The 27832-nt window shown below is 37.3% G+C and overlaps 1 protein-coding gene across 6 annotated transcripts; it reads left to right on the top strand.

Annotated features, from left to right (window-relative positions):
- The first annotated feature begins 68 nt into the window (after window positions 1–68).
- NEK5 (NIMA related kinase 5) lies at window positions 69–27704 on the top strand. Of its 6 annotated transcripts, none has more exons than XM_064645745.1 (22): window positions 69–143; window positions 1413–1553; window positions 3285–3381; window positions 4412–4509; window positions 6444–6527; window positions 6630–6700; window positions 8506–8592; window positions 9641–9695; window positions 12031–12231; window positions 12318–12399; window positions 13991–14127; window positions 17386–17585; window positions 18876–18942; window positions 19279–19398; window positions 20321–20404; window positions 21314–21394; window positions 22239–22307; window positions 23143–23266; window positions 23470–23601; window positions 24646–24783; window positions 26319–26433; window positions 26852–27704. In XM_064645745.1, exons 2-22 carry the CDS (start codon window positions 1437–1439, stop codon window positions 27048–27050), a joined length of 2358 nt encoding a protein of 785 aa, XP_064501815.1. In that variant the 5' UTR covers window positions 69–143; window positions 1413–1436; the 3' UTR covers window positions 27051–27704. The 6 variants fall into 6 exon arrangements, with proteins under 6 accessions (XP_064501815.1, XP_064501814.1, XP_064501813.1 ...); XM_064645744.1 differs by having other exon boundaries at window positions 102–230; XM_064645743.1 differs by lacking the exon at window positions 69–143 and adding an exon at window positions 312–408.
- The last annotated feature ends 128 nt before the right edge of the window (window positions 27705–27832 follow it).

Below are 27832 nucleotides of genomic sequence, written 5' to 3'. Positions count from 1 at the left end.
GGAAATAATGACTCCGGTTGCTCCCGAAGGACGCCGCAAACGCCACACCTCCGGCGGGGGCGCGGACGCGGGGCCGGCTCCTCCTCCCCTCCCGGCCGTGCGGTGAATTTTGGTGAATTCTGGCGGCGGCTGAGCGCATTGAGGTACCGCGACCCCCGCGGCGCCCACGGCAGCTGCCGAGGCTGGGGCCGGCCGGGCCGGGCTTGGCTGGGCTGAGCTGGGCCGAGCAGGTCTGTAGGGGAGGGAGACACCGGCAAGGGCTGTCTGCCGGCGCGTCCCGTCGCCATGGGGACAGCAGGACAGCCGGGGCGGGAAGGGCGGTGCAGACCGGCATCCTCTCCCCGCGGCACCCGCGCTGCCTCTGCCCCGGCCCCGAGCAGGGCTGTAGACCACCACCCGTGAGTCGGTGTAAGTCCTGCTGCCCTCCCCTCCCCAGCGCCCCTGCCACGAAGCTGCCCTCCCCGGGCAGCGGGGGGCGGGGGTGTCGCCTGTGGATGCGGGGCTGAGCCTAGCGGGCAGCGCACCCCTGCCCGGGGCAGCTCGGCGCGCCGGGATGAGAGGCTCATCTGTCCCGAGTGGTCGCGTCTCACTTGTGACTGGAAACGGGAGCTGGCTTTTACTCAAACGTCGAAATTATAAATGCCCGAAGGTCGCCCTACTTGCACTGCCAGAGTGGTTTTTGGTGACTGCCAGTGATGCAGTCCATGCGGGCTCCCAAGGGAGCCTGTTGCAGAGCTTCCTTGGCCTGCCTGGCAGGCAGTGTCTGGTATCTGAACAAATCTCTCTTGCTAAAACTCAGGTCAAATAGTAAGAACAGTTTTGTAATGTTTGTTCGTATTTGTGTGTGGAAGTATGCTTATGGAACCATTGCAAGGTACCCAGTGACATTGCTGTTCCTGACAGATGTTTGCTAATGTCCAACTCCACTTGGCCATGATCTCCTGCAAAATGAAGTGGCTTTTCACTTCGTTGCTAATATTAGATCACATTAGTATAAACTAAATCAACATGAAATAGATTAAACCTGTTTTTTCCATTAAAAGAACAATTCCATAATATTAACTTCAAGAGATAATGAGTCACACTTTCCAAAATTATATCTTAATCTTACATAGTAGTGTCTACTGCATTCTCATGTATTAACTTTAGGGTGTACTTTAGGGTGTAGGATTTTCCTTATAAGACACTCATAAACTTGCTGCTTATTGAAAGTTCAGATCTGCAGTAATTTGCATAATTCCAGAGGATGATATTTGTAGGGAGAAGCAGCAGCAGTAATAAAAATGTGATAAAACATAGTAAAAAATTATAAAAATGGCAGTCTTAAAAGGTAGTATCTCTTTCAATAGCACCACCTCAGATGTTGCAGCACTGACTACATACAATACTAATTTGGGCACTTTTTATTTTAGCCACTGTTTTAAGTTGAAGACATCATGGATAATTATGAAATAATTAAAAAAATTGGAGAAGGATCTTTTGGCAAAATATTCTTGGCAAAAGGAAAAATGGATAATGAGCCGTGTGTTATCAAAGAGATCAATTTAACTAAGGTAAAACAAAAAACTGTGATTTATATTTACTGGATTATGCTACTTGCATTTTGCTAGGATATGAACTTGGGTTATTTTTTATCTCCTTTGTAGTTCCATCTCAATTATATGGAGCTAAACTTTCCAAAGACTGTAGTCTTAGCTAATTTAGTATTTTACAAGCATAAACAAAATATGTATTTCAATATTCTTTACTTTTTACTGCAGTTTTGTTCTTTTCAAAACTTTACCTACTTGTGTAACACTGACTAATGCAAATTTTATGTTTGTTGATTCAACTACAATGAAAATATTGCCACTGAAATAACAAATGACGATTTCGTGATACATTTCTTTAAGCTTTTTAATTTCCTTTTTTTCCACGTGCTTATTTTCAGACATAAGTAATTCACAACGGTGCCTTTCCAATTCTCATTTGTGTTTATGGCAGTTTGATTCATCTCATCTAATTTTAAATTTCCATTCTGTTGTTGTCAGCATCTGAGCTGCTTGGCTAGACTCCCTTTCCAGGAGAACAAGAGAAATAGGTACTTGGAGGAAGCTGTTGATTATGTGTGTTTTAGACCTCTGTTTAAGAAAGAGCTGCATCTGGCCATAAAACTGCTCTCTCTCTTCCCATCGACTGCAGAGGCAGCTTAGGGCCACTTGCTCAGGTATCAGGGGAACACTGCTATATCTAGTTCCAGAAAGGCAATTAAAATCCCTGGGGTTTAACAGTCAATTTCAATGAGTGCTTACATGCTTTTGACCAGCCTTTTGTTATTCTAGGCCACATTAGTGAATTTTTAATATATTCAGAATTATAGTAGAAGAATGAAAGAGCTGTATAACTTCCAGATTCAAACCCAGAAAAACTGATATGCTAGTAATGACAGCTAAATGCAAAAACAGTTTCTCTCTGTTCTCTTGACCAATAAACCCCATGCATTTCCAGTCTTAGATTTTGATGTTCACAAAATAGAAAAATGGAAGCTAATGAAATATTACTGTGGATCCCACTTGTTCAAAAATCAGGAGCTGGATACAGATATTTACTACTTTGAAGTCCTAAAGTTTTTTATATGGTAGGATGTGTTTTATTCACTTTATTATTTTTGAATCTTTGAGGATTACATTTCAAAATATTTGCTAAGAATGAGGATAAGTTCCTTTTTATAAATACAAGAAAATATTTTGATGGATAGATACTCAGATAAATTATTTTTTAAGAAGTAGTATTGATGAAAATGTGATCACAATGAACCAAATAGAAGTGTTCATTTAATGTAACAGGGCAAAGAGTTTGCCCAAAATATTGCAAGAACTTGTAACACCACTAAAAGGAAGGCCTTTTTTCCCTTTTTGCTTTATTCTTTCGTGATCCTCCGTAGTAGGAATAGAGAATCATCAAGACCCATGTACTTCAAATACTGAAGGGAAGTTTAACATTAGAGTTTAACTCTACTCGTCAGCTACCTTACCGATAGCATTTGTGTAAAAAGGTTTAAGGTATACATTTGCTTGTTTGTAAGATCTCATAATTTGGTTTGACTTCAGTAATGTTCTAATATATTTCCAAGCATACACTGCAGATTTATATTTTACATTATATGTAGATCATATTTTATATTTCTGTATCACCTTGGTACACAGTATTTTTGTATTTGTGGGAATAGTTTTATAATGATGTAAAAATTTCTGAAAAGAGTTAAATATATCATTGCTAGCATATAGTTTCTTAATTCTTTGTAGATGCCTGTGAAAGAAAAAGAAGCCTCTCAGAAAGAAGTCATTCTTCTGGCCAAGATGAAGCATGCAAATATTGTAACCTTCTATGCTTCATTGCAAGGTTTACTTTTAACTCTTGTGTTTTACTTGTGATTAAAGGAGTGGAAGGCAGAAAACCTACTTTATTAATATTGACCAACCTTAGCCCTGTCTCTAAGCCCTTACTTAAAAGTGCTAACAAGTCCCAAGTCCTAGGAGTGGACACTAGGCATCAAATTCAGTCATCAGTTGCCCTCTTCATGTGTGTGAGTGGGTACTGTGGCATGAATCGCAGATCCTGTGGTGCCTGTACTGCATAAGTTGAACTTAAGTCTTGATCTCTTATAGGAGTCCAGAGTTTAATGAAACTTTCTAGGTGTTTCAATAGAAGAGAGCTTTTGAGTACAGCAAGGAATAGACTGATCAAGTAGGACAAAAGGCTGATCAAATAGGCAAGAAATAGAATGATCATTTAATCAGATCAACCTTATGTTCCTCATATTTTGTTTATCCACATCATATACATATGACATTATATGAATATGATACATACATCCTATATACATATACACATATATACTAATATACATACATATGTATACATATAAATACACACACAGACAAAACAGGCAAGCACAGAAGAAGACCATTAAATAGAAATGCAAGCTATTAGTAAACCTGAAAATATCTTTCATCATCTGGAATGTAAAAACAACATTGGTTATTTCAAACCTTGTTATAGCACAGTCTTTTCAATGATCCAATATCCAGCTCATAATGCTGTACTAACCTTTTTTGGGAAAAGACCTCAACTATGAAGCATTCTGCTAAGTATTTCTGTAAGGACATCTCTCTTTCTATCAGTGGGGTCTCTTGAGGGTTTTGTCATGTATTTAGTATTTTGGTGAATCTTCATTTAAATATATTTTCACGTCTTAGTTTTGCATCAGGTTTCACTTGGAAATATCCATTTTTTTCAGTTTTTCTTTGAAATAGAGTAGGTAGAGTTTAACTACTACCTTTGAGAGAAAGACCATATAAAATAACTATAATTTACTGCTGTGTAATGAATAAATAAAGGAATAAAGGAAAAATCATACTTTTCCTTTCAGAAAAAAACAAGCTGTATATTATGATGGAATACTGTGATGGTGGAGATTTAATGAAGCGGATAAATATGCAGCATGGAGTGCTGTTTGACGAGGACCAGGTGAAAGAAGTTATCATGAGAGGAAAGGACATAATATGTAAAACATGTGCTTTGATTTATCCAGTACTAGCTACTGTTTCTTTTCTGGCCTGTTAAAATGATTGAACTTTTAAAGAAACTTTGGTAATTTTAGTAGGAGTGTAAGAGTTTGCTTTTAACACTGCTTTAAGATCTGAAATTAATTCATTAGCAGTATGATGACATTTTTTATCCCCCCTTTCTCCCACTGCTCCTTCCATCATGGATGTAGATTTTATTATATTGGTAGTATACCTATTAAGCCATAAAGACTGTCTTTTAAATACTGTTTTCGAATTAGGGTGTATATATTATATACAAATTCTTAATTTGTTGATGCTACTGGCCATCAAGGCATATCCTGCTTTATACTGAAGTCCACAGTAAATCTCTCATTTATTTAATTTGGGTCAAATTTCTCTGATGCCATTTAAATTGTTAAACCAGCACAGGAAACAAGCCCAGATGTCTGGCTGCTTTTGAACCATGTTCACGTATATTTGATTTTGTAAATAGTCAGTATGATAAGTACTGCAATTCACAGAAATAGGATTTCCCACTATTCCTTATTTATTCCTTTATTTTTTTGCTGACTCTTAGCTTTCTGAAGGAAATTTTGTCTTATGTAAGGAATTAGTGTACTGAACTGTGTGATTATTTAATCATGCATAATCTTTTGCAGGTACAATGAAATCTTGCTTAGAAACCAGACAGATAGTATCCAACCTGTTAGTGGAAATATACTCTAAAGCATAGAACTGAAGGAAAAAAAAAGTATTGTGACTTTTCTTTTTGCATTAGTAGGAAAAGAGGAACTCCTTAGTGTAGAATTCAGTTGCAAGTGAATTATAGGTTCAGTAATAAAGAATTTTAAGATCCTATTGGGAGTCATACTAGAGAGAACATGAAAGAAAATAAAGAGAGGACAAACCCACAGATCATGAAAACACGAAAGACCCAACACACACAAGTCCTTTGACAATGACACAGAATAACACATATTGAAAGAAAGGAAAAGGAAATACAGACAAAAGAATGGATTATAGAAACTAAAGATACAACTGCCAATCAAGAAAAGAAAGCAAATTACCCAATTTAATGTAACATTATTAAAATATCTTTATATTTTCAAATGTATGCCTAAGAAAGTCTAATTTGTGGCACCAGCCCTATTCAGGAAATCATCTACTTAATATGAAGCATTAATAAATAGAAGATTATTGCTTGAATCAAAGCCTTTCACGTCCATGAATTTTCCTAAACAGAGATACATAAAAGCACATTGTCCTTTTATTTCTGGATTAAGTACAAAGGCCGTTATTCAAGAAAACACGTATATTTGAAGCTAAATATGTGTTTAAAAGCTGTACTGGGTCAAGGATAAAGGATAAACCTGTGTGCTTACTTATTATGCAAGTTTCCTCATAGCTCCCTTCTCTCACCACATTTTAGACCATCACCTTTTTTTTCTCCTGGACTACATTTAGTAGTACTACAAGTATTATAATTGGGTGGTATGATTTCCATCACTGAGGATTGTCACTTTCCAATTCTGTCTTAGTTGTTATTTGAAATCCCTCATTTCTAAATAAAGGTCTAGTATTCTTACTGTCCTTCGACATGATTTTTCAGCCATCGTTCAAGTACATATCCTGTCACAGTCAGTGAAAACTGGATGGGGGTAAGGAAAGTGGAGCAGGTATCTAACCATTTAGTTTTGTAATAGAACTAATTGGAAAGGGAAAGTCTTTGGCATTAATTTTAAAAATACTTTTTTTACTATTTTACGTTTCATGTGGTTTACATATTTTAGATTTTGTTGTAGTCTTTATTTTATATATTTTAGTAAAATACCTCATTGGACATTAGAGTCACACAAATTCATAGGTATCTGTTTCCTTTAACTTTCCCTGCAGATTCTCAGTTGGTTTGTGCAGATCTCCTTGGGTCTGAAGCATATTCATGACAAGAAGATTTTACACAGAGATGTTAAAGCACAGGTAATAAAACTGGTACTGGAGAGGGGGTTATTTTGTCCCGTGAAAAATGTGCTTAAAAAACCATGTTTCATTTTCACACACCAGTTTTGTTTTTATTTGCAGAACATTTTTCTTAGCAATAATGGAAAGGTAGCAAAGCTTGGGGACTTTGGCATAGCAAGACAGTTGAACAGGTAAGCACCATTTTTAATTAGTCTGTGACCTACACCAAACAGGACTGTTTGTGAATGTTCAAAATGCAACCTGAATGTGCAAATTGTTTGTGGATTGTCTTGTTCAAGAGCTCTGAGATACAAGCGGTCTGACACAGCTTTTTTTAACCTGTTATCCTAAAACACGCCATCCTGCATGGAACCAAAGATGTGTCTAGCCTAGTAACTGGACTTCTGTTAGGTATAGGAGAAGCCACAGTCTTTCCCTATTCTCTGTGGAACTGCCGTAACGAGATTCTGGAGGCACAGTTCCTGCTTATGCAGCTGTTGATAATAACTTCTGTTGCTTCATTTAACCAAAATGAAGAGCACTAAAAACTAAAGAAAGAGTGTAAGAAGAGAGTTTGTACAGATTTTCTTTGTGTTTCCTCCAAGACTGAGCCTATACTGATTTTTAAAAAACACCCAGAACCACCTTCTGACCTGAGAGCAAGGCATGGCATGGCTTGCATCTGTATGGCTAATCTCTGTTCTCCCAACAAGAGCGGCCTTATCTCGACTTTGTGGACAAGGTTGGCCTATCCTATGTAGTGGCCAGGTGTGGCCAAAACATATCAGGGATCATGCTAACAGGAGGAAAATGCTTAAATTTGATCTCTTTTTGTGCTTGATATATCTTTGGGAGGATATCGTGGCAAAGAAGGTCCACAATTTAACAAGGTATTCCATGGAAAGGTAATTTCATCTGTTGATCATTTTTCAGTTTGTCCTTCTACTGTCAGTTCTTCTCAGTAGCTTTGTAGTTTACCTGCTGCACCTCACTTGTTAAAAATTTTTCCTAACCCTAGATTAAGTCAGTGTAAGTTTAGCCACATTTCTGTCTATACAACATCAATAAAGAGAACCAAGAACTTTATCCAACATAGATATTTTGATTCTTCTCTTAAGATGTACTTAAACCATGTTACATATATTAGGTACTTGTGTGCATTCTTCACATGGGCATACAGCCCATGGAATTTCTGTTAAGGCCCCATCAGCTTGGCTTTGGATTTGGGCCTACATAACCTTGCAAGTTCAGTGGTGCATCAGAGCTAGGAATTCTTGCTGAAGAGTTGGAGTACATTGGATTAAGCATGTTTGGTTTGTACCTTGATTGAAGCGTGCTCATCTCCAGGGATATGCCATCTTGCTGTTCTAGCTGCAGTCTCTGCCAGCTCTCATACCTTTGTGGTATGTTCCTTTGTGGAGCCCAGACCTACTCTCAGCATGTAAACTAGTTGTGCAGAAAGTGCCTACCTTCACAAGTGTTCTGGAGATAATTGCTTTAAGGATTGCACCTACACGGCAGAATAGTACATAGCAGATAGGAAGTAAACCTCAGAATTTGAATATCCAAGTACAGACATTTAAAAAATTATTTAGTAGCCTTATAGAACCTTACAATTAGAGCTTGATAGTAGTTTTCCTCATGTAATTAGCAAATTAAGTTTCTGTGATGAGTTGACACCAGGTCTGGTGTCACTCCCCTCCTCGACTGGAGAGAAGAGAGAAAATATAATGAAAGGCTCATGGGTTAAGATAAGGACATGGAATTCTTGCACTTTCCACTGAAGTACAAACACTATTAGAATAGCGGGTCATTTTTACACAGAACTGGGAAATATTGTAGTTTTTCATGGGATGTTCCTTTATTCAACTATTTGGAGAGCAGAAATAATGTACCCCACAGGCTTTTAACCTGGGACAGAGAAGTCTCTAGTTAAATTTCTTGTAAACGTTTTCATCGTGTAAGTGCTCCTTTTTTGTTCATTATGTTTCATTAGTACTATGGAGTTTGCCCATACATGTGTAGGGACCCCCTATTACCTGTCACCTGAGATCTGTGAAAATCAACCATATAACAACAAAACGTAAGTCTCTGTCTTTCCTTCATATGCTTGTTCATGAGGGTGTGCAGGCATGAAAGAACTCATTTTAGTAATACCGTGGTTTAAATCAGTATTTGTGCAGGGCACTAGGAATTTCACGTGTCACCTGTTGTGAAGTTTTATATTATTTGTGTACAATAATTAGGTGCATCATTGCAGATAACAACTACGTTATACTCTACAACAATGTCAGTAGTATTTTGACTCACAGTGTCCAGAATGTCATCATGACTTTGCCATGATTAATCTACAGGCTTAACATAATTATATTTTTTGTTTTTATAAAATTACTTGTACTTCTAACTCTCTTTTAATACTTCTTGTTAGTAGTGGTGGTAAATGTAAAACAGATTTCTTTTCCCCTTAGCTTTGTCTGCTTCTCCATCAAATACTAAATTTCTCTTGTTTCCAACATGTGATTACCAATGAACCTTTCCAGTTCCAAGTTTATGAATTTTTGATACACTCATTTATCATTTATAAGAATACACTAAAATGAAAGCTGCTAGGTTGCCTATATTGGAAATTTGCAGCAGCTACCTCCAGAAAATACATATAGGTCTGAGAATTGCAAAGGCTCACTCAGGCTTAACACAAAATACCAGATGAGAAGCACTATGAAGTGAGGAGCTGAGTGGGCTAGACCCCCTTCTGTGTGGGGGATGTGATGAAGACCAAATGCTCCGGAGCCCAGACTAACATCTCAGCTCTGGCATGGTATTCACACAAGTGTACTTACTCCCTTGTTGTCTCCTTAGCTATTAAGTCAGCTTTGTCCTTCATGCTGCTAGAAATACTAAGCAGACGTTCTTTTGTCATGTTCTTTTTCCAATTACAGTTATAATACCTAGTTAGGTATCATAGAAACATTGATGCCACAACTAAAAAGAAATTTCAAGCTGTTCTTTTCCATGCATCTTGAGAAAAAAATACAATAATAATAAATTTGACAGTTGAGAAGAGGTACTGATTTCATGTATGAAAATATTATAGACTTTTCACTGAAACTTTAATTACTTTTTATTCACAGAGATATTTGGTCTCTTGGCTGTGTGCTTTATGAGCTATGTGCACTAAAGCATCCTGTAAGTACTGTATGATCAGATCATTATCATATTATTTAAAAATATAGTGGACAGCTTGGAAAAACTGTAGTAATAATAGTATTGATAGTCAGCTAATAGAAGTATTTTCAGCTTATTTATTGATCTTTAAAAAATGACTGCCAGTGTTTATTTTTTCATATTGTGTCTGTTTTGTGCATAATAAAATGTATTATGCTGTATTCCTGTAACTTACATATATGCATGTGTGTACACACTTTGAACATATATTTACTCTTTAAAAAGTACTAAACCTTTTCAAAAGGCAGATGAACAGTGGAAAGAATTAAAGCCAGACTTCAAGGTTAGGCTTAGCCATATAATTTTACTCATTTATATTTGAAAATATCAATCTATACTTACTAAAGAATTTGAAACTCACATTTTTCCAGAAAGCAGTTTGAGTCCTCAGAAGTATTTTCCTAAAGGTTTTGTGTTGTCCTCACCCTGATCTAAGCCTCAGACAATCCTCAGATTGTGAGTATTATGTGAAGAAGGGAACACAGCAGAAACTAATCTTGGCAATTCTTGATGAGAAAAAGCATCAGTTTCCTGGGCCCATTGGAAGTTGATCTTTTGCTGAGCTTGGATTTGGGAGAAGGTAGAGCAGCACTGATAGGGAGAGCAGTTGTGCTGAGCTAAGAGCAAGGGGGATACTGCTAAGGAAAATTTCAGATTTCACAAAGTGAGAAAACATTAATGTTACTTCGTATAAATATTAGGTGTTTTATTCGGTATTGCTGCCCACTTTTTCAGTGTGAAGGCAGGGACTCAATGCAGATGTAGACGGGAAATGCAAGTGAAGCTAAGGCAATTTTTGGTCACACCACCTTCAAAATAGCCACATAAATAAAATGGTAATTTTAGGAAGAATTTGCTTTCAAAATTATTTTTGCCTGTCTAAGCCCCTAGAAATTGTATTGATGCTGGCCTTTTAAGAGATCTAGTGAAATGAGGGGACTTAAATTTATCTGACTGGCATCAGTTGTTAAAAAATTAGGATTGTGTCTTTGTTCCTGAGAAGCTGTTGTGTGAAGTTTTGAAGGTGAACAATGTGAAGACAATATGTAGGCAGGTCTCTGTGAACAACTTTTGGCAAAATAAATTGTTTCATTCTGGAAAAATTGCTTCTGTGTTACTGTATGATGGCAGAGTACAAATAAAACTCTTCCGGGTACAAAAGCTAATGGATATTTTAAGTTGTGTGTCAGACAGAATGGAATATTACACGGACTCCTGACTTGATGGGCAGGAATCAGCTTTATTCTTCCATGACCAGGGTTTTTATATCATTCACTTTTAGCTGGGAATGGTTAAGCAAACCAAGACAGCACAGCCACACATCCATCACTCTCGCAGGCCGGCCTATCACATACAGACACCACACACACAAAACCTGGAGCTCTAGGTGACTCCTTTTTACACCCACATATGGCAAGAATGCAAACAGAATAACTGAGCTTGTTTCTGGGCAGTAAATCACAGCCTAAAGAAAACAAAACAAGATCATCTTAGACTTTTGTCAGGCCTTTTGCTTCTTGTTTCTCATGCTGGCTGCTACAGTTGTGCAGCTGAAACAGGGCGAACATTACCAGAAAATACAATCAAAGTGGTTATATTAATTTTCTACAGCAAACTGTGGTTAGTAAGAAAGAATTTGTGAAGGGATTGCATAGCACAGGAGTTCTCCCCCTCTACTCCACTCTTGTTAGACCCCACCTGGAGTACTGCATCCAGCTCTGGAACCCCCAACATAAGGAGGATGTGGACCTTTTGGAATGAGTCCAGAGGAGACCCACGAGTATGATCAGAAGGCTGGGACATCTTTCCTATGAAGACAGACTGAGACAGTTGAGGCTGTTCAGCCTGGAGAAGAGAAGGCTCTGGGGAGACTTAGAGCAGCCTTCCAGTACCTAAAGGAGGTGGGAAGGGACTTTTTACAAGGCCATTTACTGACAGGACAAGGGCAAATGGCTTTAAAGAGAAAGAGGGTAAATTTAGATATTAGGAAGAAATTCTTTACTGTGAGGGTGGTGAGACACTGGAACAGGTCACTTAGAGAAGTTGTGGGTGCCTCATCCCCGGAAGTGTTCAAGGCCAGGCTGGAAGGGACTTTGAGCAAGCTGGTCTAGTGGAAGGTGTCCCTGCCCATGGCAGGGATTGGAACTAGACAATCTGTGAGGTACCTTCCAACCCAAACCATTCTATGATTCTCTGATTGTGTCAGCAAGTACCTTTTTTCAAGTTGGAGTGTCTAGTTCATCATCGCCAATCAGCAGTACTTACTGTCCTCTTTTTATTGTTTTCATTGTTTAAGTTTGAAGGCAGTAGTTTGCACGAGCTGGTGCTGAAGATTTGCAGAGGACGTTTTCACCCAGTGTCTCCCAACTATTCCTATGATCTGAGGATATTAATTTCCCAGTTGTTTAAAATATCACCAAGAGATCGACCATCCATCAATTCTATCCTAAGGAAGCCCTTCTTGCAGAAACTTGTTCTCAAGTATTTGCCCCCTGAGGTAAGTGCAAATACTGCTGTTTGCTGAGAGAAAATATGTATCAAAGTATTATAAACAGTTCTATCAGACACCTTTTTTTCTGATAGATGACACAGGAAGAACTCAGTCACACAGCGATACATAAGAAAAGACCTTCAGCGCCACAATCTGGAGCCAGGCGGATACAAGGTAATGACAATAATACTGTTCTACAGTAACATTTGTTAGTTATGATACAAGTGGTGGCTGTAACTTTCTCCAGCAATCTTTATTGCACATTTGGATAGAAGGTTTTCACACAAAGTTAAAAATAAATAGAGGAGAGAAATGCAACAGCAGAACCGTTCACCCAGACAGTGCATCGCTCTCCTGTTCAAGAAAAGACAGCTCTTTTCAGGAGAAGACCAGCTCATCAGCAACATTCAGCTAGAAAAGCTGCCATAGAAAACAGTCTTAGTTCTTTTAAGAACAGAATTTACAAAACTGAGAGCCTTTGGTCTTAGATGCAGTTTAAGTCCATCACATGAAAAACAACCTTACTTAATTTTGCCAAGCTATGTGAAAAAAAACACAACACAATCTTGCAAAACATGCTCCATGGTATTTTACAAAATAATAAAAATGTATTTTATAAAGTATTATTAATTATATTAAATTGCGAGAGACAATGAACTGTATTGGATTTAGTATTCATTGATAGAACAGATTATGTATTCCCTTTCTTAGAAAACACGAATGAGACTAAATGGTAAGTCTGTATGAACTGTTGAAGATGTGGCATGCTTCTGGTAGTGTAACATTTTCCTAATTCTGTATTCTTTGGTATATCACAATTATTCCTTCAATTTGTCTTTAGAAGTATTAAGGCATTTTAAACAAATTTGTGAAAATAAACCTATGTAGTTACTTAACTATGCTATGGGCTTTTTTTTCCTCCCCAGAAAATGTTCTTCAGTAGTGTAGGAACCTATGCTGTTTTGGAAATTACTTTCAATGAAATTTATCTGCCTGCAGGACCAATGCAATTTGGACAGAAATACCTGAACACCTAAATAACTTAAGCGTTTAAAAAAATGTCTATAGTCATATGCTCATACTTCTTATATATTTTATCTCTGAGACATGATCCTCTCACAGTCAGTACTCAGGAAAGATTTTAAACTCACTTAGAAACTACTTAATCCTAGAAAGGACACCACATTTCATTATTGCAGCTAAGATACTTGCAAAATACTGACTGACCAAAGAGGAATGGTATGTACTTGTATTCTCCTACACAGGGAACTCACGATGTAGATTTTTCACTTTTCAGCCCTTTTCAAGCTTCACAAGTACTACAGCATTACCTAGTGATTTTTGGGGTACCGAGGGCTAGGTTTAGGAAGGGAATGCCTAAGAAGGTAGACCTAACCTCCAACGAAAACTGAGCCTATGAATCAGATCTCCTGTTTTCGTTCTTGGTACTAGCATGAAATCAGTACTCTAGCTCACAGAGGTCTCCCTTTTATTCAGTGTGCTTTGCAAAACTAATCAGTAAGATCCACTTTATGTGAATGTCAATGATGTTTTCAAAAGCATGTCATTCTAAGAATGAAAAGCAGATCGCCTAGGAGGTGTGAAGTATGGTGATGGTGGTGATGATGATGAAAGGATGTAAGGAGTGTTTGTTGGCCCAACCTGTCACCGTTAGGCGTAGACACCTTGCTATGGTTTGAAACCACATGATCATTAATCACGTAGAGAGCACAGCATGTAACTTTAATCTCTTACTGTTAAAAAGCATATAAACTTCAAAAAACAAGAGTTCAGGACCAAGTCTCTCTGGAATCTGGAATGGTGATGCATGTCAAGAAACAAGAATTATTTAGAAGAAATGAATGGAAACCCCCTTCGAGAAGGCAACAGCTCATTTTTCAGGTACTGTGCCTCCACATTGCTATAATATATAATCATCTTCAGAAGGCAAATGCCTGCTCTTAGCCTTTAAATGGCTTCATTAAGATGTATTAAATTTAGCTCAGTGCCTACTCTAAGTCAGTAGAGACAGTTCATTGCTCCTCAAGCCTCAAAAGAGGTGTTTTTGAAAGCCTAAGTAGGAAACACTGAATATAGGCTGCTTTGGTATGGTCCTTTGTAACAAAAAGAGTTGGACGTACTTTGCATTTATGTGTGAACAAAGGCAAGTAATATCTGTGATTGCAATTTTTTTTGTAGAAGCAAATACACTGATCCTATTCCTTCCATCCTTCTGAGAGCCCATTCTTGGGCAAAACCACTAGCGCTCACTGCACTTGTCTCAGGTACTTATTACTGACAGCCTTCTCCTAAATCCAAGCCCCACTTTTTCACAACCACTTGTATCTCTCACTTGTTTTCCACCTCCTTCTTTTCGCAGGCAGGATATCAGCTGTATGCTTTGTCCAGCCTCTTACTTGGAATCACTTCACACTTATATGTTTATCTTCAAGAGCATGTAGTACTGCCTTGGATGATGGCGAACATAAGCAAAGCACTTTTAGGATCTGGGAGCTCCCAGATCTGCACGTTGTAGTTACGGTAGCTTAACTGACAATAGGGAACGTAGAGTTCCCAGGATTGTGTCCATCACGCAATCACTTACGCTACTTATGGATAATAATGGCCCTGTGCAGAATATAGGATTTAGTTTTCCTCACAGTTACATTTGTGCATATCCAACGCTAATCCAGAGATGGATTAAGTTAGAAAGGTTAAGTTTCCTTTCACTGTGCACTGCTGTAATCAAAGGCAGAATTTCGTTCACAGTGTTTTGACCTGCACTGGGAATGTCCCCACATTCTTTCGACATCCACATGAAGCAAAAAGTTTGAGGATTGCAGAGCTAGTTGCATAGTGTCATACCTTTGAATGCATTGCTTCAGGATTCACAGAATCACAGAATAGTTGAGATTGGAAAGGACTTCTGGACATCACCTTGTCTATACCCCTGCTCAAGCAGGGTCATCCAGATCTAGTTGTACAGGACCACGTCCAGACAGCTTTGGAATTTCAACAAAGATGGAGATTCCACAACCTCTCTGGGCAACCTGTGCCAGTGCTCAGTCATTCCTCACAATGAAGAAGTGTTTTCTGAATGTTCAGAGGGAACCTCCTGTGCTGCAGCTTGTGCCCATTGCCTCTGTTTCTGTCTCTGGGTACCAGTGGAAAGACCTTGGCTCCATCCTCTTTGCACCCTCCCTTCAGGTATCTATAAACTTTGGTAAGATCTCACCTGAACCTTCTCCAGGCTTAAGAGTCCAAGCCTTTCAGCCTCTCCTCACAGGAGAAATGCTCCAGTCCCTTAATCATCTTTGTGACCCTTCACTGGACTTAATATGTCCCTGTCTCTTTTACCAAAAAGCTCAGAATTAGACACAGCATTCCAGGTGTGGCCTCTCCAGTGCTGAGTAGAAGGGAGAGATCACCTCCCTTGACCTGCTGGGAATACTTTGTCTAATACAAGCCAGGATATCATTCACCTTCTTTGTAGCAGGGGCACATTGTTAGCTCGTGGTCCACTTGGTGTCCACCAGGCCCCCCAGGATCTTTTCTGCCAAGCTGCTTCCCAGCTGGGTGGCCCCCAAGCATGTACTGGTGCATAGTATAGGACTTACCACTTTCCATTGTTGAACTCCATGAAGTTTTTGTCATCCCATTTCTCTAGCCAGTTGTTGTCTGTCTGGGCGGCAGCACAACCCTCTGGTGTATCAGCCACTCCCAGTTTGGTGTTATAAGCAAACTTGCTGAAGGTGCACTCTGCCCCAATACCCCCATTATCCAAATTGATAGTGAATATGTTGGATGGGATTGGACCCACCTCTGGGATGTACTGCTGATTACTGGCCTTCAACTGGGCTGCATACCTTGATCACCACCCTCCTGACATGGGCATTCAGCTGGTTTTCAATAAGTTTCACTGCCTACCCATCTAGACCATACTTCATCAGCTTCTCTATGAGGACCTTATGCAGACAGTGTCAAAAGCTTCCCTGAAGGCAATTGCCTCTAGGAAATATCCACTGCTCTCCCCTTGGCTATCAAGCCAGTCATTTGACTGTAGAATGTTACTGAGTTGGTCAAGCATGACTTCCTGGTGTCTGCTTCACTAGTCACAGTTCTTGATACTCTGACATTCATTTAGATGGCCTGATTTGTTCTCCCTATTTCTTGGGATTGCCATACTTCTGGATACCATACTGTAAAACTTCTTTCAATGAGGAACACAATAAACACTTTTTGAGGTTACCTCTTCCTTGGCAACTTTAGTGACAGTTGAAAATTTTCTTCTTATACAGATATGAATTTATATTTTACTGTAATCTGGAGTATACTATAGGTACGTAAGCCTATTTTCAGTGTTTCTAAGAAGGAAAACAGGAAGGAATAGTTAAAGTATTTACCATCTATGGAACAGATACTTAGATGCTTTTACATTTATGTAAGAAAGTAAGCAAAATTCAGCGTTTTTCTCATGCACTATATAGTCTCCCACCATGGAAAAAATTGTGGATGTCTGACCACACTTGTATCATGCAGTGGCAGATAGACAATGGTCTTCTCTCCATTATCCTTATAAGAAATGGAAATTACAGTCTTGTAGCAAAGGAGAAATACAGGGATGTTTCATCACAGTAAGGACTTAGAGAAATGAAAGCCAAACTCCCACAGGCACATAATCAAAGAGATGTGAAATGAAGTAGCACAGTGCTCCTCTGAAAGCAGCAATCAATGCATATACTGCCCAAAACTACATTCCAGGTTTCCCTGGCTACCACATGTCAAAAAGAGACTCTCTTGGAAATAATTCAGCACTTTAGGCTTCATAACAATGAACTGACTCTAGGACAATGATACTACAGAGTATACAGAGTACAAAGCCCCATGCTGATTGACTTGCACAATGATTTGGGCTGCTGCGTAATGGGAGGAGCTGATGGAACAGGGAAAAAGGAAAAGACAATGGTAAGATTACATAAACTCTTAGGAGTCAGGAAGTTTCTGGGTTATATGAGAAAAGATTTGGAAAACTTACACTAACTGTGCTGTAGACAGCCTATATTACCATGCAGCTCAGGCTGGGGAGGACAGGAATTGAATTCAAACTTGTACTGTTACAAATGAAAACAGGTAAATTAACATAATTTACTGTATTTTAAGCCGCAGACCTCCAGATTTAATATGGCAGAAAGGCCAGAAAGTATCAGAGTATGTGGCCATTATGGTCATTACTATGAGAAGCTTGACAACTTACAGAGGAAAGCTAATGCACATGAGGACCTTTCTCATATCAGCCAAAGAGTTGAAGAATACTGTAAACTGAAAAGACAAGCTGCACCTCCACCGCCACCCCCTGACTGGTAATTTTCACTCCATTTATAAGTGGTGAACTGTCATGCATATTCTGACCTATCAGCCTTCCTGAGTAGGTAACACTGGACATAGCTCATTTAGTAGACTTCCTTCTCTGCTTCGTCTTTGATTTTTCTTTTTTGCCTAAGTTTGTTACATAACAATACAATTCCTGTTCCTGTTTGTCCAGAAATTCCTTCTGAATGTCTTGTCCTGGTGTTTGACATTTCATTGTCAAAATGTGTCCCGAATCTCAGCCCAGTCTTTTATTGGGCAAGAAGCAACACACAGGATTTTTGTAGACTTTCTGATCTGATCAAGCATAAACACTGTCATTCCTTCACACCAGGATCAGAACCATATAAAGATTAAAAGTTCTGCACTGGAGGGAACAGGAGTGAGAGGCAGGCCATGAAAATTATTATTTCTTTTTTCCTGCAGAGCTTATATTTCTGTTTCAGATATAAAGACCCTTTCTCCAGCAGATTGTTCACTTCAAAGTCTTTCTCTTACAAAGTAGAGATATAACCTTTTCATTACTTAGGAGATTGCCTGTCCATTCTGTGACTGGCCATTTTAGGTGTGGATGAGCTTTGAAAACCTTGAGGAGGGACTTTTAATACAGCCTACTTTCAAAGCTTTCCTTTAAGGTTGACTGGATAATTAACTTACATTCAATGTCAACAGTGTTTAGAATGTTTTAGTTAGGGATCATCAGTTTTAGAACATCTTTTCTGACCTGAGTTTCTGGTGCCTTATTTAAGGACAAAGTCAATTCAGTTTGGCTCCCTGGGGCACAAGAAAATTAAAATAGAAAACAGGGAACTTACAAGTGACTGATGATTATATCAAAAAACAAAGTAAAAGTTTAGAAACTACACAAATACAGTTAGACTGATAGAATTAGGCACAGGGGAGAAAGACAATAAAAGGGTGGCTGAATATACAACCTCCATTCTGACAATTTTCACTCATTTTGGGGATCAGGGAAATCAGTTTTATTTTCATTAACACTTTGATATGCCATTTAACAAATAGAAGGTGGTGAAGGACTTTGCTGCACTCTTCAGAAGGCTAATGTAACTGAAGTAATAAGGAAGGGGCATGCCTGAAGAGTATATGTTTCATTTTACTGTTGCGCCATATTTACATGTATTTTATCCATATTTATATATTCATGCAGTACAAAGAGAGCTCTGTTTGTCATATGTGACAGAACATACAGAGAATTACTTGTGCAGAAGATAGCAGAGTCTGTGAAATAAAATTTGTATATGAACATCACTTTCTTCTCTCAGGACTGCAGAATTTCTTCAAAGGCGTTTTGAAGCTCAACAGTACAAGATTAAAGCTGAAAAACAGCTAGTAAGTAAATACTGAATCACAGAATAAAATCTGTAAAAGGAAGTGAATGAAAATCCAAAGATGAACTGATGTCTTTCTAATATCAAACTAACTGACAGGTAGAAGGTTTTGCTCTAGCAAATTCCCTGCTCTGCTCTGCAATGCTCATCTTGAGGTTTTATTTTCTAATACGAAACTGTAACAATGTAAAATTCTACTGTAACTTTTTCCTCTAAAAATGTACACTTGCCTTACTGTGTTCTTCAGTGGAACGGGGAGAGTGCACTGAGTGAGCACTGAAGGAGAGGATTCCAAATGACAGTTCCTTTTATCTGGGATTTATTTGTACATCCACAGGGGCTGCGACCATCTTCTGCTGACCCATGTCATGACCAAATACAGCAGCAGAAAATAAAGGAAGAGGATCTGAAAAACCATCAGCAGGACACATCTAGAAAGAATGAAATGAAAGAACAGGTAAATGTCATCTCTTCCTTAGCTGCTTAAAGCTGTCTTCTTACACTCCTTAATAGTAGTAATCTTTGCATATTAATTTATTCTTTTTCATCAGATTCTCTTTTCTATCATTGATTCTTTTCCCATCTTTTTATAGAGAAACAACATACTTTTGTAGTTTTGCTTTTGGGCGACAGAGAAAACAAACTGGCACTTTTTTCTTATGTGAGCATATGTAAATAAATTTAATCTTTCTGTCTTTGATTTATTAAAAAATGTCAGAATAAATATTAATATATTAACTTTTACATAACATACTCATCATTTACACATTCTCCAGAAACTGTTGCTGTTTAGTTCCACAAAGTCTGTACTAAATATGAAAAAAAAAATATTTTACAGATTTGTCCATTTGTAATGTAGGCAAACTGGGATAGACTCTCATATAAACAATAACAGAGGTGTCCTTAACAGAAAAATTATATTTTGGCCAAATTTGAAGTTTTTGCTTCAAAGCATAGGAATGTTGAAGGTACTTCAAGAAAAGATTACCAGAGTTTATTTTGTTATGGGTAGCAAATTGCCATACAACAAATATTAGATAATTTTCTGTCTTCATAATTTCTAGTCCTCTATATTTGGATTGCAACCTTCGCATCTGTACTCAGACAGTCCTTGGGTTATTCTTAGCTGGTTTAGACAAAATTCTATAGAAAAGCATGAAAGAGTCTGGAAAGCTTAAAGGATAAGTCTGGAAGTGTTTTAACCCCAAAATGTCCTCTAACAGAAAGTATCAAGCATTCTTTAAAATTGTCAATAAAGGGCACACTGATCCCTTTCTTTTCTTGTATATACACAATTTGATAGAATATTTTGTTTAGCTACTGTTATCTTTATATGTATTTGTAATACATATGTATTCTACTGTGTTGTTCTTTAATAGGAGTACCTGAAACAGCTGCAGAAAATTCGTGAAGAATACCACAGCCATATAAAAGAATTCAGATTTAGAGCCCGAATACTCCAGGTAACAAAGCTCAAACATACAGGCAGTCATATTTACTTTTTTCCTTTTTTATTCTAGAACACATTAGCCAGTGACAGACATTACTACCTTATTACAGCTGGAACTTCAGCCAAACCTGCCAAAGGATCCTCTTCAGTGATCCTGGATCTGACTTTTACTAAAATGAATTTATACCACTTGATGAGATGAAGTGGGCAGCTAGAGTCATGTTAGGGGAGAAATTATATTCCAAGAGATTTAAGGGGAAATGCATGATAATGAAAAAGAAACATTAGATTTTGGACCTGCTTGATGTCACCTTATTTTCTGGGCTTTTCATCTACTGGAGATTTTTTATAAAGTAAGATCTGTTGTGGTTTTGCCTGAGGTTGAAGACATACGCTAATCACCGCAGAGCGCTGAAGGAACTGTGTACTATTATTTACTTTGCTTTTATCTGACTGTCCTAACAGAAGACATAAGAATAATAAAAGGAGTCATTAAATGTATTTAAGATGTTACCAGAAAACAAGATACTATGAAACATGACTATACTTTCTATAGGCATAGGTTTCCACTAATATTGATTTTCATAACTTCCAAAGTCTTCCAGAATGAAATGACCCTGAGTCATTTTGCATGTGATCATAAAAAAAAAAAGATGTATTATTTATTTCTTGACACAGTACTGTATCTTCCAAACATAGGTTTTTGAAAAATCAGAGGTTTGCACTTTATGCAAGATTTTCTGTTTTTCTTTTTGCCAGATAAGTCAGAATTGGCAATGAATGGAATATTATTACAGATATATATACAAGCAGATTAATGACTATATTTGTTACTTAAATAAGTCTCTTTCTTTACAGGGTATACACATATTCTGGTTACAAAGAGTGTATTTTAAGCTGGGGTTTTTTTCTTTTCTTCCAGGACATGGAAGAAAACTTTGAACAAGTCCGAGTCCAGGATAAGCAAGACCAAAAAATCTTAGAAAAAAAACATAACAGAAAGGTATCCATCCTTATTGTTATTCCTTTTTCCATTTTCTTCTTATGTCTGTGCATTTCAAATTATCGTATTGTTATAGTAGCTCTGGAAATCAAGTTATCTGAGAGTCAACTGAGAACACTGGTCTACAGTTTGTTAAAAGTTTATATGAGAAGACAGAATCACTAAGAAAATAAATGAGCTTTTCTGACCATTTGAGGGAGACTCTCTTTAGATATTCCTATGTAGTAATCAATCCCTACCTACTCCTTTTTATATCAAAGTGTATTAGTAGTGCATGGGAACTCATGTTTATTTAAAGTTTAAGCAAAGTCAAGTCAGGCTGCTTATTTTTAAACATTTTGTTATAAAAGATTGTTCTCTATAGTGCTTTTTAAATTATAGAAGGAGAAAGAAAGGAATTGAGTGGAAATGCACATAAGATATCAGGAAGGTTTCTGACCATAAGATCATTGTGAAGTGGACTAAAGGTCTTTTGTGAAATATTGCATGGAAGCAGTACAGTACTCAACTTCCTAGAGCTGGTTGAGATGCAGCTGTAGGAACCACGTCTGTGTAATGCAAGGATGTGAATGAAATTATCATCAAAGGCACTCTTCCTTCAAATCAAAACTGGACGCAATCATTTCAAAATATCACTAAAATAAAATAATCTATATTTAAGAAGTCTATTTTCAACCAATTTGTTCAACTTTGATCTTGTTAAATAGAAGGAAAATATTATTGAATAAATGTTATTTTCAATAGAAGAATAATTTTCAAATTTGTAGTTCCATATAAACTGTGTACCTTTAATTAAATGTTTTTATTCCATAAACTAAATTAATGGCATGTGAATTTTCTTTAGGGAGGAGTAAAGTTTGAAATTAATTTAGATGTTTGTGTTCCTGAAGAAGACAGCATTCAAGAAGCAGAGGTACACTGTAATTATATTCAAAGAATTTACATTAGTTACTGAAACCATGGCAGCTCTATAATCTAATATTTGTTTCCATTACCATCATCCTCTACCTTTGCTATCATTATAACAGTATATATATAAGCATATATATAAACTTCCTATTGAGAATTTGTTGACGTGTTGCATATATCTGAACTTCTTCAAGAGGATAATTGCTTAGAAGAAGATTGGGTGATATCTGGGTCAATTGTGGTAAAAGATGAAGGATTGCAGGTATTTATATTTCATAAATTGAGCTTGAGAGGAAGAAATTATCTCAAAATTGAATTAGTCTGCAAATGCTGAATTTGGTTTGTAAGTTGTTTTGGAACATTTCTGTTTCTTTTCACTAGTATTGTATCACAAAGCAAGAATAACATTGATATGAACCATCTGTTACTTATAAAAAGTAGGAGAGAGACTACAGACAACCTTTATGTGATTTCATTTATTAGAATGACATTTGTGGCTGATCATGTAATAGCTACCTATTAATTTTGTATTAGTATATTAAATTTTTAAAAATATTTCTAATGGTAACTTAGAAAATATATGATATTTCTAGTATCTATATTTTTAATTTATAAAGCACTATTTTGTCATTCTGTTTTTTCACATCTCTGCAGAGCCCCATGCAGCCCTCTGATACCCAAATCACAAGGTGATTTTTGAGTTCTGCTGCTTCACTTTTTGTTACACAATTTTCCTGTGCATATATGAGGTTGTTTGGCAAACACAGTAAAATGAGGAGTGATTAGTTATTGTACCGTATTTGTGTTCTGGTTCCAGAGTAACCTATTGCTTTTTGCAGATACTAGATAAACTCAGTGAGACTTCAAGTTTTGTGGATGGTGAGAATCTTAAGGAGAAATTGGTGGAAGTTCATGAAAATCATATGGACAGAGCTTTGGAAGAGCTGTCTGGATACCAAACAGGTATTTCTTGGGGAAATGCAATGCTGAGTATTAATACTCAAATGTAATGAAAATTATGTAGGAGTTAGGTAAATTCAGTAACTCCAGGCTATAGCAAGTTTATCTGATGAGCTCTCTCTTTATGTCACACACTATTATAATCACATTGAAATCTACTTAAAAAAAATGAAATAACTTTGCCTCCTCTTTTTCTTACCCTTAAGAGTCTAATGACATAGATGATACAAAAAAACCCAGGAAACATTGGCAAGCTGGAGCCCCTCAGACACTACTGAATTTTTTAGCTGATGCTGATGTCACATCTCTGTGTCCTACTATGGCTGAAGATGAACTTGGTAAGAAAGTTTTGGCTTTCAGTGAAAGTAGTGAGCTTCTGAAATTCAGCCAGATTGAACTCATCCATAGCTGAATGTTCACATGATCTGGCATGCTTTTAGTTGCAGGACTTCATAATAACAGAGGTTATTGTACATGTTAAGCCACAGAATACAGTCATCATTTCCCCCTCTATCATTGTAATCATGCTGTGTTGCTTTTACATATTAAGGGTGCATTTTATGAATTACTCTGTGGCCTGGGTAACAACTGCTAAAAATGCCAGTCTATGCAACTAATCAACATTACTTTCTCGGGCCTTGAGCTGATGACACACAAGAACTAGGGCAGTGAGTTGTGAACTCATAACCCATAGTTTGGTAGAGTTCTGTTTTCCCCCTGCACACAGCAGTGGTGCTACCCAGGCACAAGTGCAGGCTCACCCAGGGGTGGCTGCAGTAACACTCCATTTCAGAAGAGGCTAATTGCTAAGCTTCTTATGGTACCACTGCATATATTCACAGGCAGACCGGTATCTCCAGTGACTGGTTGCTGCAAACAAGGAGCTCTTCTAGCCTTCCAGCATGATCCAAACTCCCCAGGTACATAAAAAATAACCTGAAGAGTTTGCATGCACAGTGAAGACAAAGCAGAATATTATGAACACACCACCTTTTGTTCATTCTGCCTTAGATGAAAGATCACAGGGCACAAAAGAAACAAGAACTTCTTTGAAGCTTTTTCAGCCCCCAGAAGCCAATAAGTTTCAGAGCAAGGACTGCTCAATGAAACTGCACTTGTCTATTCTAGGCTTAATAAACAATTACTTAAGCATTAAAACTGGTGTTAGACATTGTCCAAACTATTTTTTCTCTACAATATCAATCAGATCAAGAACGTATAAAAAATTCAGCAATTTTTTTTTCATAAGGAAAAAAATATATAGGTTCCAGGATTAAAAAAAGGAAGAAATCCGTGTCAAGACTAGAAAGTCTGAATCTGACAAAAGACAGTGCCAAGCTACAGTCATGCTTTAGTGACCTGAGAACCTTTCTGTTCTTCAGCTGACCATGCTATTCTGCCTGAAGACGTCCCAGAAAGCAGGAAGCAGTGGAAACAAACACCACCAGAGACTCTCCTGAACATCTTAGCAGAAGCAGAGCTGTCTAATGATTCCTTTATGTGTCTTGAAGAAGAAATAGGTAGGATGTTTTTTTACTGTAAATTCTGCATATCCATCTTTAGTGTATTATTTCTTCTATGATTGGCAGGGGGTCTGTGATGAGAACTAACAACTTCAAACAGTTGGCAAACTAGAAAAACATGGGCAGAGCCTATGCTCTGTCCTGAAACATTAAAAGACCTCTTTCAGGATGTTGCTGTTTTCAATAACAGGGAAAAGGGCAAGCCCTACTTATTGTCTCTTACTTTCATGTGTAATTCTTTTGTTTGCTTGGGTAGTCAGAGGTAAGTTGGTGGGTACCTGGATCTAGCCCTTGCAACTGTTGAGGTTGAAGAACCCTGTAAAAAGCATTTATAGAAACACATGTGTTTCTGTAAATTGTAGTATATGGTGACTTAAATGACAGTGGTGACTTACTTTACAACATGGTCCATGCTGATACAGCTGACACTGAAATGGATTCAAACTCACTTATACTGCAGTGCACTTTTCTAAAGTAACAGACTGCTTTAAAAATTACATTTACTTTTCATCAAAGTTCTTGGCTGAAAATCCAGAGTATTTTCCTCAGAAAGATGCTGTATATGTAACTGGAGATTGTGGGCTTATGCACAGTTGCCAATCTACTGAACGTATAATTGGATGACAGGACTTCTGAGCAAGCAAACTGTACATCCCAAGTTTCAACAACTTTAATGTATTGTCAGAAGTATCTTTCGTTTGCAACTGTGCAGTCAGCCCTTTCCTGCTAATTATAGCTCACAAACCTTTTATCTCATAGCACAACAAGGTCTTTTAAAACTACCCCATCTTGGGGGCAAAACTAGCTAATTGTGCTAGCTAAATCCCTCTCCTAAGACTAGCTTTATTGCTTACACATTAAAAAAAAATCCATGCCAAAATAAAAGTCAAACCACTTTTCACTGTTAACAGTTGACAGGGTTAAAGAAGAGTAAGTCACATGGGTATTCTAATTGCTGTTGTTCTTATCTATTACATTTATTAAAAAATGGCACTCTCTCAATACCCAGTTCTGCCCTTTCACTCAAGCTGACATTGTGAAGCACGGTGTTACCCAAACAGACAGATTTCTGTTGGATCACATGCAGAATTTTAGTCTTTATACTAAAGTAACAACTCTTAGCATTGTTCTCACACCTTTAGGTTAGGTTTGCCCTTCAGTCTTTGGAAGGAAGCATTTTTAGGTAACCATAGCTACATCCAAGTAGTAATTTTCAGACTTTCCCAAACACTAGTCCCCTAAGTTTTCCACTGAAAATAGAGATCCCTATATTGGGAACTTAAACCTAATAACATCAGGTTGCCTTTCTTAACTTTAATAGTCCCTTGCTTATGGTCTACAAACACACTAGGTTCCATGAAACAGAAGTTACAAACCACTGACTAAAACATGATCAACAGAAGCATGGTATTTACACTGTTGTGATTTGAACAACAACAAAACAATTCAAGCATTTACTAATTTGCTATTACTTTACACACTTTTACGGTTTTCTATTACACAACTGAAGGAAAGTTTCTCTTCCTTTCCAGAAGGGAAATTAACTCTGTTGCCTCCAAAAGAAAACAAGAAAGATGATTCAGAAACATACTCTGCTGTTGCTGTTGATGAAGGCAGACTTGAGCCAAGATCGGATGATGAAGACACGTAAGTCAAGCACATCAGAAGAAAAATCCACACAACTGAACAGTTTTCATGAAATGGCAGCTTGCATTGCCTAAAGCTTTTTTTTTTGTGTTATTTTAAATTCATAAATGAAAAAGCTTACTTACAGAGTCTGCTAATTTAACTTATAATTCTGTAATTTAATATGCCACAGCCAATGCTGTCATTAAAGATTACATTATGCAAAAAGATTAATTATTAATGGCTTTGCAGCTCCTTTCTCTTGCTTTATAAATACAGGTAAATAATCTCACAAGGAGAAAAGAAACAGTTCATATTATATGTGTTGCATGTATATTCTTTATAAAGTGTTTTAAAAAAATCTAAAAGACCTTGAAAGGAGAAAGGTTTGTAACACAGTTATATTTACTTAATATAATTATTTTGTTTTACTTTGCAGAAATTTTGAAGATTCTGAAGATGAACTCAGACATGAGCTAGAGGAATCTCTGGAAAAATTGGCAGCTTCTCCAGCAGAGAGAACCACGGAGTCTCCCATCTTTGCAATAAATACAGGTCAATCAGATGAAGAAAAGATGAGCTTACCTCACAAACTACTTGGAAAATCTGATGATGATTTAGAAAATAATCATGGCTAATTTAGTGTTCACACACATCACGAAAAAGGCAAGCAGGAAGCAAGAGCTACTTAGAACATCAGGAGGGTTACTGTCGCAAAATTTTAACTTGCTTGAAATTTCAGCCACATCAGTGACAAAATTTAAGGATAGCTGACATTAAATGCCAAGTAAATCAACTGCTTTTCAACAGTGTTAAACGCTCAAATAAAATGAATAGAAGGCTGTTATTTTGTTTAAAAGCAAAAAAAAAAAAAAAATCAGGCTACTTTTCAGATGTCTGAATGTTGAAAAATCCTCATCCAGACTGAAATGCACTTTCATCTATTATTCTAAACTACCTGGACATCTCTGACAACTCTTGCTTGAGCAAATTTCTGATTGCATACTCTGTTTAACCATTTTTGTATCATGTAAGAAGTCTCCTAGTTTGTATATTTTACTTCCCTAGCTCAATCAACTCCTGGTTTTAAGAATCTCTTCCATCTTTTCATAATCTCTTTGTACTGCCAGTACAGTTTTGTAATCCATAGTTTCATTTACAAAGTACTGACCCAACATAGAATCATCAACTGCTCAGCAGTTTAATATAGTAGCAGTAGAAGGGTTTATTAGCACCATGAAAATTGCGTATTCCCCAATTCCTAATAAAACATGGGATGTAAGTTCTTCCAACCATATTTTTTTCATATTAAAAGTTTCATATAATCCAGGTGAATCTTAAATAGAGGAAAAACTACATTCTAAAGTTTGATAGTTCAACTGTTAACCGAGCACTGCCAAGTCCACCACTAAACTATGTC

This window comes from Pseudopipra pipra, chromosome 2 (assembly GCF_036250125.1).
Source record: "Pseudopipra pipra isolate bDixPip1 chromosome 2, bDixPip1.hap1, whole genome shotgun sequence".
Taxonomy (NCBI): domain Eukaryota; kingdom Metazoa; phylum Chordata; class Aves; order Passeriformes; family Pipridae; genus Pseudopipra; species Pseudopipra pipra.
Note: the sequence above shows the minus strand (reverse complement) of the source record. Positions and strands in the feature narration are given on the sequence as shown.

What these genes read in the sequence shown, in the direction of transcription:
- NEK5 (XM_064645745.1), top strand. Translation starts at nt 1,437, where the DNA reads ATGGATAATTATGAAATAATTAAAAAAATTGGAGAAGGATCTTTTGGC. An exon ending in AAAAAAAACATAACAGAAAG is followed by an intron (nt 21,395 to 22,238) that starts GTATCCATCCTT and finishes AATTTTCTTTAG; the next exon opens with GGAGGAGTAAAGTTTGAAAT. An exon ending in ACAGCATTCAAGAAGCAGAG is followed by an intron (nt 22,308 to 23,142) that starts GTACACTGTAAT and finishes TGCTTTTTGCAG; the next exon opens with ATACTAGATAAACTCAGTGA.